The following is a 10351-nucleotide window of genomic DNA, read 5'->3' as shown; positions in this document are numbered from 1 at the left end:
GGTCAGTCCGAGCAGCAGGCTACGTGGAGGCACGCCTCAGCCGGTTTTCCTGTTCTGTAAGCTGCAGTGCTCGGGGCAGGTCATCACCCCGAGACCTTATCCGGCTACGCCAAGGGTGATCCTTTGGCCGGTATCGCTTCCTATTCCCCTTGTAGCTCCGGGTGGGATTTACCTTCAGTTTTAGGTAGCATATTAGTTTATTTTCAGCATTTCTATTTTAGCCTTGGCTTCGGCCTAGCTCCCCCGTGAGGTACCTCGAGGGCACTGTGCCGAGACACGACCACAAAGGAGCCAGACCACCTATTTACTTCTGTTGGGTGTGGTTTGCACGTTAGTGTGGTTTGCGTGGTTTGTGAGTGAGATTGAGTGTTCTCCTTGTATCGCTCGCGAATTGTAATGGCCTACGACCTTGTTAGTGTTTTTGAGTAGGTAGATGATACGGGTCAACCTGCAGAGTGGCCTAGGGTAGCCACAGATGTCGCTGAGAGCAGCCAAAGGGCGCGGGGCAAAGCCGCCCTTCATGCGATTAAGGCCCTACAAGGCCAAGATGACTCAAGGCTGAGTCAAAAGGGAGGCGTAGTGCATCAGGTGCAGACCTTACAAACTGAACATATTCAGCTTAGAATCGATGCCGAGGGAGGAGCGGGAGGAGAGGCAACGGCTCTAAGCGAGGCTCTTGAGGACCAAGGCGAAAGGGGTCAAGTCCGAGTCCGGTCTAGTCCAACCTAGGTCTTCGCTATACTCATGCACTTAGGGTCAGCCTAGGGCGAGCCTAGGCGAATTTCTGGTCTGAACCAAGGCCCACAGCGTGCGGGCTAAGGAGAGGACGAGTTAGGGACGAGACACTAAGTCTCGAGTTCGAGTTTGCTTGCGTTTTCTTTGATTTTAGAGTGCGCATTTGCTTTGGTAGTCAATTCCGTTTTGGATTTTGATTTTGGGTTGGATCAATTGTTTAGATCCGCTTTTTAATTCAGTATATAAATATTTAGAATTCTTTTGGATCTGTATGCAAAATTCGAGAATAGAAGTCATTTGTGTGAATCGACTCTCTCTCTTCTCCTCTACTCGAGTTCTCTCCCTCTCACGCGCGTCTCCTCTCCAAGCCACGTTCTTCTTCCTCCGTCTTACATTGGGGAATTTTCGATGCAACTTGCTGAAATTCCTCAAGCAACAGCAGCTATACCCGACGGTATTCTTCTCTCTTAGCCTTGATTTCTTCTTCTATTCTTCCCTAATCACTCAACCGAAGGGTTAGCCAAATGAAGAGCTTCCAAGCGTCCGGCGCAAGGTGCTTCTTCCCATGGATTTGTTCCCCACGTCTTCATCAACGGTAGCGGTGCAGCCTCCACGTCTCCACCCGTGAAGGTTAGAGGCCTCTTCGTACTGGGAAGACTTCATCCTCTAGGCGACTAGAAGGGTGAAGTATCCACTCCAGATTTGGGCTCTTAGAGGTAAGCGTCCATAACTCGATTGTAGGGGCGTGCAACGGCGTTAAGAGAGTTTAGGGGAGAGTTCGGCCAAGGGGAGTTCTTGCTGGAATCACAGCCAGCAAGCTAGCCTTTCCCACGGTGGAAATCGTCCTTAAACTCGATTTTACGAGTCACGCACCTCCAGCTAGTTATTGTCGTTTAATTCTATGAGTTTCATTCGATTGTTTTAGTTTCTTTGAGCCAAGAAAGTTCAGATTTAGCCACTGCCTTGTCCTCCCTCTTGCTGGTCGAAATCAGAAAGAAAACAACAGAAAAGAAGGGCGAGAAAAATCAGAAAGAAAAGAAAAGAAAAAGAAAGACGCCCAAATGAAAAATTAAAGTAAAAGAAAGAGAGAATCGGCAAGAGGACTAGGCGCGGCCAGTTCTGGAAATTGGCCGGAATTGTCTAATTCCGGCCACTGCTGCATTGATTCCGGCATCACTCCATCCCGGGCTGCAAGTGTTCGAGTTATTCGTGTGTGCATTTGGGAGATTCCGGCCTCAATTGGGGAAAATCCGGCCACATTTGGGGAAAGCACTCTTGCGTCGTCACATTTGGGGATTTCGCATTTGTCTCACCCAAATCGGTAAGTGATTGCTTGACTTGGGCCCTTCGCCATCTCCACCACATATCTGTACACGTGGCATGATCGGGAGCACTTGGGAGAGAACCTTGGAGTGAAATCCTCCACATCCCTAGCTTGTAGCTAGTGGATCACATTTGGAAGGGGCGAGTTCTCTTTTGAGAGATCTTCTCCTACTTCGTAGGTGGCTGATCACCTTGTTGACTGCCACCTCCTCCTCCATTTTAGCTAGGATATTGCCCAGCCACACACCTCATCAGCCAAATCGCCACCTCACCTATACACCTCACCAAGATCCCTAGCCTCTCTCCTACGTATTAGGGAGATAGCCCTTCTAGAACGCCACCTAGCCTAGAATCTTGGAGGACAATCCTATCATGGAATATTCTCCATATTCTTAGCCAACTCTACCCTACCCAATTACCCCGAGCTCACCCGAACTTACCAAGTTACCACTTGCCTTTCCATTTCCATTTTCTCATCTACCCTAAACCGAGCCACTCAAACCCACCCTAGCTACTTTGTAGGAACCCTCATTTGAGTCCCTTCCCCACACCCGGTCAACCGAAGATTTTGACCGTAGGACCTACCTAGCCTACTCTACCTATGACCTAGCTCGCTGGCCAAACCTAGCCCGGGCCCACCTGGTCCCACCTGGTCCCACCTGGTCCGAACCCACTCAGTCCAAGTCCCGCGCCTAGTTGGTTTCAACCTTAGCGCCAAGGAAGACCGCGGCATTGCTAGCCGCATCCTTGAAGTCTTTGGAACCGGCGGGCCTTGATCCAGCATATTCCGGCGACCTCCGGCCACCTCCGGCCACCTCTGCTCTTTTTCCGGCGACTCTCCGGCGTGGATTCCAGAAGGTCCCCCCAGACATCCAGCAAGGCGTTGAAGTGCTCCTAGGCGATTCCGGCGGGGTGATCCTACTTCACGCGTCTCTTGGAACGGCTTGACTTCACTCACGGCCTCTTCTTTTGGAGTTCAGCTCTGCACCAGCCCCTTCTTTCGTGTTGCTGGTAGTCCTCGAGTGTGGAATCTCACCTCGAGGCTTTTGACTGCTTAGCCAAGCTAGCCTTGGCCGGTATACTCTACTCCTCTCTTTAGACACGCGGGAGGTAGCATTATTTATGCATTTTGCTTTCAGCCCGACCGTGAGGTCGTAAGTTGTGCATAGAGGGACCTCCGCGGCACTGCGCCAAGGACACGACCTCGTGCCAGCACTAGCCTCCTACGGGTGGGTGTGGTTTGTGCGTTTAGGCGTGGTTTGCATGGTTTGCTTGAGTGAGTTTGAGTGATTTTTAACAAATGTATCGCTTCCGCTTGTATTAAGCCTCGCATCTCTTAGATTTGTGTAGTAGGTTTTGCTTGGGTTTGGGTATAGCCTCTCTTGTATTCCGCCACCTATCCGGGATTTTCTAAGTCGGGGTCCTGTCCGACTGGGTAGTGTCTTTGTTTTAATTTGTCTAGGAAGTCTTCTGGTTGGTCCAAGGTGATCGTGGGGGTAGGCACGGCCGTTGGTTTCAGACTTAGGTCGGCCACGGACAAGACCCTACCAATTTGGTATCAGAGCCTCCTTGGAGCAGCAGCAAGCAAGTACAGTATCGGCATTTTGGATTTTATACAGGGCAGAATACAGCTGGAATTCTTGTCAGTGTCAGAGTCAGTGGTTTTCAACTAGTCGTGTGATTCTTTTAGACGTTTGGATTTCTGATTTTTTTTTGGACTTAACCATCGCAATGGTTAAGAAGAAGCAAGTCGTGCCCGAGGCACCAGATGTTGAGGCGGAGACCTCAGCCAATGAGGAACAGCCATCTACTGAGATGGAGTATACGCGGTGGAAAGAATGGTTCACATCGAAAATGAGGTTTTGAAAATCCGCCACGAGATGAGCGACTACAAGAAACAACTTTCTAAGCTCAACGAGTTAGATGAGATCAAGGAGATGATGAGAGTCATGACGGCCAATCAAGAGGCCCTTAGGAGAAACAACCCGGATCCCCACAGCCCCACGTTGATAAGGGCAAGGGCATACTCAATGGACCGCCCAACGTCGGTCCTAATCCCTTCCATTCGCAAGCCGGCCCTAGTAGACCACCACCCGGGGGGAATAACAGCAATAATGGAGGTTTCCAAGCACAGCCCACCAACCTCAACAACTATCACGGTGGGCATCATAACTCCTCGCCTGAGTGGGAGAACCGAGAGCCTTATGGACCCCAATCCAGCCAGTATAGGTCCAGATTTGGAGGCACACAGTGGGAGAATATTAATTCAGATCGTAGATGGGGTGATAGAGGAGACCGTGAACCACCTTCTTGGGAGCCGTATAGAGAGCGTCAGCAGCGCCAAGAAACCAACCGAGGATTCCTATGGTTCGCATTGACTTCCCTAGATTCAATGGCAAGGAACCCTTAGATTGGATTTTTCAAGTGGAGGAGTACTTCACATGTCAGATGATTCCTGATGAAGAATGGCTTCAAACGTCCATTCTACACTTCGATGGCGAAGCTAGGAGATGGTATCGTTGGCTCAAGCTCAAGGAGCCAGTCAATACGTGGGGAGAGTTCAAAGAAGCTCTCATGCTCAATTTGGTGAGTCTTCCTATGTAGATTACGACATCGAGTTGCGTAATCTAAGACAAACCGCATCCGTTCAAGAATACCAAGCCAAGTTTGAGAATTAGCAAGCATGGTTGATTGGACGCCCAAGTCCCTCATTGCCGCATTGTTGGAGGATTGAAGGAGGAAATTCAGATAGACATACGGGCTGAGCCCAAACGGAGTTGCGGAAGTGCTTTGCCAAAGCACGTTCCATCGAGGATAGGCAAAGAAAGAAACAAGCCTTGTACCGACAATGGAGAAACCCCGGAACAGTCCGTGTGAGGGAGATCCCTCAACCGCAAAAACTCCTTCCAGCCCCTCCGCGTAAAGAAGAACCTAAACCCGCTTTCAAGGGTCGAGCCCTCCTGTACTAACTCGGGAAGAAAGAGAAGAGTTAATCAAGAACAAGCAGTGTTCTGGTGTAAAGAGAAGTGGGACCCTACGCACAAGTGCAAGCACATTCGAGTCTACACGGTTTTGGATGATGACGCCGACGATGAGGGAAGAAGATCAATCCCCTATGATCGAAGAAATAGAGGAATTGGAGGCCCGAGAAGAGCCTCAAGAGCAGGAAAGGCCACCCCTTGAGGGCGCTTGTCATACCATGACAGACCCTAACCGACCAGATGCTATGAGAGTTATAGGGCAAATTGGAAAGAGAAATGTTCTTGTTCTTTTGGATTCGGGGGCTACTCACAATTTCGTGGGTGACCACCTCGCTCAGGAATTGAATTGTACCATCGAAGAGCACCCAACTCTTAAAGTACTGGTGGCCAATGGTGAGTGCCTCCCTTGCACTCGCAAGTGTGCAAACGTAGAACTCGTGCTTCAGAAGATTCCTTATACAGTCGACTTGCTAGTTGTCCCTCTACCTAGCGTAGATATCATTCTTGGAGTCAAATGGCTCAAGACCTAGGGCGAATTTGGTGGGACTTCTCTACCATGGAGATGTGCCTGCCTAAGGAGGGTGGAGGAGAGGAAGTAGTGCTAAGGCAGTCGATCCTAGTTTGGCACCCAAGGCAGCGCTAAAGGCTATAGCAGTCCAGAGACCAGCGGCTTGGTTAGTTTCAGTGGCAGAGGAAGTTGTCGCTCAAGAGGGATCAGAAGAGAAAGTACCCGAGCAGATTCAGAAAGTGTTGGAGGAGTTCAAGGATATATTCGAGGAACCTAAAGGACTTCCTCCACCTCGATCATATGACCACAGGATAGTATTGACCAACGGCACAGAGCCGGTTAACGTGCGCCCATACCGCTATGGGTACGCTCAAAAATCAGAAATTGAGCGATTGGTCAAAGAAATGCGAGAAAGTAATATTATTCGGCCAAGTTCTAGTCCCTTTTCATCGCCAGTCCTTCTCGTCAAGAAAAAGGACAACACATGGAGATTCTGTGTGGATTACAGGGCCTTGAACGAAGCTACTGTCAAGGATAGGCATCCAATTCCTGTTATTGATGAACTCTTGGATGAACTATCTGGAGCTCGCATCTTCTCCAAGTTGGATCTCCGGTCAGGGTACCACCAAATTCGAATGTATGAGGAAGACATTACAAAGACGGCATTTCGTACCCATGACGGCCATTATGAGTTTTTGGTCATGCCATTTGGACTTACGAACGCACCCGCGACATTCCAACGATGTATGAATGACGTGTTTCGTCAGTTCCTGCGTGACTTCGTGTTAGTCTTCTTCGATGACATTCTTGTGTACAGCCAGAGTATTGAACAGCATGTCGAGCACCTTCGTACAGTGTTGAGAATATTAAGGGATAATACCCTATTCGCAAAAATGTCCAAATGCAGCTTTGGGCAGACTTCTATCGGGTATTTGGGTCACATCGTATCACATGAGGGGGTCAGAGCCGACCCTGAAAAACTCCAGGCCATGGAGCATTGGCCCTTGCCGAAGGACCCACGAGGCATGCGGGGATTTTTAGGCCTCACGGGGTACTATCGCAGATTTATCAAAGGCTATGGTTTGATCGCTTCTCCCTTGACGCACATGTTGAAAAAGGGGGAGTTTACATGGACTGAGAAAGCAAGAGAGGCCTTTGTCAAACTCAAGGCCGCTATGATGAGTGCCCCAGTACTTGCTCTCCCTGATTTCTCTAAGGATTTCGTAATTGAGACAGATGCTAGTGACGTTGGCGTCGGTGCAGTTCTGAGCCAAGAGGGCCACCCAATTGCGTTTATGTCGAAAGCCCTCACGGTGCGGGCCAAACCCTTTTCCACCTATGAAAAGGAGCTTTTGGCAATAGTCTTAGCAGTAGACAAGTGGAGGCCCTATCTGATTGGGCGAAGATTTGTGGTGAGAACGGACCACAGCAGTTTGAGGTACATGGTAAAGCAACGCGTCTCGACTCCTATCCAGCAGAGATGGTTAGCCAAACTCCTTGGCTACGATTTCACGATAGAGTACAAGAAGGGAACCGAAAACTCTGCTGCAGACTCCTTGTCACGCATGCCAGAGCAATTAAAAACTCTTTCTGTGATTGAGACCGACCTTTGGGATAGACTAACTCAGGAGCAAGATCAGGAACTAACTCTTAGGCTCCTCAAGCAGTCCATACGCCAGAATCCTGAGTCTATTCCCCACTATTCGTTAAGAGGAGAAATACTCTGCAAGAAGAGACGAGCCTTGGTACCTAAGAACTCGCCTCTCAAGGTTGAACTACTCAAACATTTTCATGACTCGAGCATTGCTGGTCACGAAGGAGTGGCTAAAACTATGGGGCGCATTAAGGCACAGTTTTGGTGGGAGGGAATGAAAGCAGACGTGAGGGATTACGTGAAAGCCTGCCCTACCTGCCAACGTGAAAAATATGAGGCCATCAAGCCTCCAGGGCACTTGAACCCTTTGCCCATACCGGATAAGCCATGGGAAGATGTATCAATGGACTTCATTGATGCAATGCCCCGAGCTGAAGGGAAAGAGGCGGTGTTGGTCGTGGTGGATCGCTTAACCAAGTACAGCCATTTTGTGGCCCTACCCAGAAACTACCATGGACCAATGGTTGCTAATGTTTACCAAGATCACGTTGGAAAGCTGCATGGTATGCCCAAGACCATTGTCTGCGATCGGGACTCGATCTTCGTCAGTGCTTTTTGGAGGGAGTATATGAGAATGGCGGGTACAGTGATCAACTTTAGCACCGCCCATCATCCTCAAACAGATGGGCAGAGCGAAGTAGTCAACAGGACACTGGAGACCTATCTGAGGTGTTACGCCGGAGAGAGACCCAACACCTGGGTCAAATATTTATCTTGGGCTGAGTGGTCCTATAACACCAGCCTCCATTCAGGAACCGGCATGACTCCCTATGAAGCCCTGTATGGTTGCCCGCCGAGTTATGTCCCGAGGTATGAGGTAGACACCGCAAGAGAAGATGAGGTCGATGTTGCCTTGAGAAACAGGGATGACATTCTAGCCACGCTAAAAAGAAACATCCAGAGGGCCCAGGCTAGAATGAAAAAGGCGCATGATAAGGGGCGTAGAGACAGAGAATTTGAGGTAGGCGACATGGTATGGTTAAAGAGGCTGCCCATGAAGCAGAAATCGTTGCTAGGACAGCCCTATTCGAAGCTTCTGCCAAGATACTATGGGCCGTTTCGAGTTCTTCAGAAAATTGGTAAGGCAGCCTATCGCATAGCTTTGCCACCTACAGCCCTTGTCCATCCAGTATTCCATGTCTCTCGGTTGAAGCCGCATCACGGGCCAGTACCAGAGCAAGAGGAACCATTACCAGATGTTAGCCAACGCCCATATCGAATCCTAAGGCACCGATGGGTCACTAGAGATGGTAGAGCCCGCCACGAGGTTTTGATTGAATGGGAAGGAATCGATGGTGGTACCTCCTGGGAGTTGTTTGACAAGGTAAAATTCCAATTCCCTACAGGAGCTTGGGGACAAGCTCCATCTCAGGAGGGTGGATCTGATACGGGTCAACCTGCAGAGTGGCCTAGGGTAGCCACAGATGTCGCTGAGAGCAGCCAAAGGGCGCGGGGCAAAGCCGCCCTTCATGCGATTAAGGCCAAGATGACTCAAGGCTGAGTCAAAAGGGAGGCGTAGTGCATCAGGTGCAGACCTTACAAACTGAACATATTCAGCTTAGAATCGATGCCGAGGGAGGAGCGGGAGGAGAGGCAACGGCTCTAAGCGAGGCTCTTCAGGACCAAGGCGAAAGGGGTCAAGTCCGAGTCCGGTCTAGTCCAACCTAGGTCTTCGCTATACTCATGCACTTAGGGTCAGCCTAGGGCGAGCCTAGGCGAATTTCTGGTCTGAACCAAGGCCCACAACGTGCGGGCTAAGGAGAGGACGAGTTAGGGACGAGACACTAAGTCTCGAGTTCGAGTTTGCTTGCGTTTTCTTTGATTTTAGAGTCCGCATTTGCTTTGGTAGTCAATTCCGTTGTGGATTTTGATTTTGGGTTGGATCAATTGTTTAGATCCGCTTTTTAATTCAGTACTATAAATATTTAGAATTCTTTTGGATCTGCATGCAAAATTTGAGAATAGAAGTCATTTGTGTGAATCGACTCTCTCTCTTCTCCTCTACTCGAGTTCTCTCCCCCTCTCGCGCGTCTCCTCTCCAAGCCACGTTCTTCTTCCTCCGTCTTACATTTGGGGAATTTTCGATGCAACTTGCTGGAATTCCTCAAGCAACAGCAGCTATACCCGACGGTATTCTTCTCTCTTGACCTTGATTTCTTCTTCTCTTCTTCCCTAATCACTCAACCGAAGGGTTAGCCAAATGAAGAGCTTCCAAGCGTCCGGCGCGAGGTGCTTCTTCCCACGGATTTGTTCCCCATGTCTTCATCAACGATAGCGGTGCAGCCTCCACGTCTCCACCCGTGAAGGTTAGAGGCCTCTTCGTACTGGGAAGACTTCATCCTCTAGGCGACTAGAAGGGTGAAGTATCCACTCCGGATTTGGGCTCTTAGAGGTAAGCGTCCATAACTCGATTGTAGGGACGTGCAACGGCGTTAAGAGAGTTTAGGGGAGAGTTCGGCCAAGGGGAGTTCTTGCTGGAATCACAGCCAGCAAGCTAGCCTTTCCCACGGTGGAAATCGTCCTTAAACTCGATTTTACGAGTCACGCACCTTCAACTAGTTATTGTCGTTTAATTCTATGAGTTTCATTCGATTGTTTTAGTTTCTTTGAGCCAATAAAGTTCAGATTTAGCCACTGCCTTGTCCTCCCTCTTGCTGGTCGAAATCAGAAAGAAAACAACAGAAAAGAAGGGCGAGAAAAATCAGAAAGAAAAGAAAAGAAAAAGAAAGACGCCCAAATGAAAAACTAAAGTAAAAGAAAGAGAGAATCGGCAAGAGGACTAGGCGCGGCCAGTTCTGGAAATTGGCCGGAATTGTCTAATTCCGGCCACTGCAGCATTGATTCCAGTATCACTCCATCCAGGGCTGCAAGTGTTCGAGTTATTCGTGTGTGCATTTGTGAGATTCCGGCCTCAATTGGGGAAAATCCGGCCACATTTGGGGAAAGCACTCTTGCGTCGTCACATTTGGGGATTTCGCATTTGTCTCACCCAAATCGGTAAGTGATTGCTTGACTTGGGCCCTTCGCCATCTCCACCACATATCTGTACACGTGGCATGATCTGGAGCACTTGGGAGAGAACCTTGGAGTGAAATCCTCCACATCCCTAGCTTGTAGCTAGTGGATCACATTTGGAAGGGGCAAGTTCTC

At 49.5% G+C, this 10351-nt stretch overlaps 1 protein-coding gene across 1 annotated transcript; it reads left to right on the top strand.

Annotated features, from left to right (window-relative positions):
- Positions 1 to 5137: 5137 nt before the first annotated feature.
- Positions 5138 to 9699, top strand: LOC116250453 (uncharacterized). The gene is made up of 4 exons (XM_031624076.1): positions 5138 to 5432; positions 5617 to 6985; positions 7166 to 8468; positions 9619 to 9699. Exons 1-4 carry the CDS (start codon positions 5138 to 5140, stop codon positions 9697 to 9699), a joined length of 3048 nt encoding a protein of 1015 aa, XP_031479936.1.
- The last annotated feature ends 652 nt before the right edge of the window (positions 9700 to 10351 follow it).

Source organism: Nymphaea colorata, chromosome 3 (assembly GCF_008831285.2).
Source record: "Nymphaea colorata isolate Beijing-Zhang1983 chromosome 3, ASM883128v2, whole genome shotgun sequence".
NCBI lineage: Eukaryota > Viridiplantae > Streptophyta > Magnoliopsida > Nymphaeales > Nymphaeaceae > Nymphaea > Nymphaea colorata.
The sequence above is the reverse complement of the archived record's forward strand: the minus strand, read 5'-3'. Positions and strand labels throughout refer to the sequence as shown.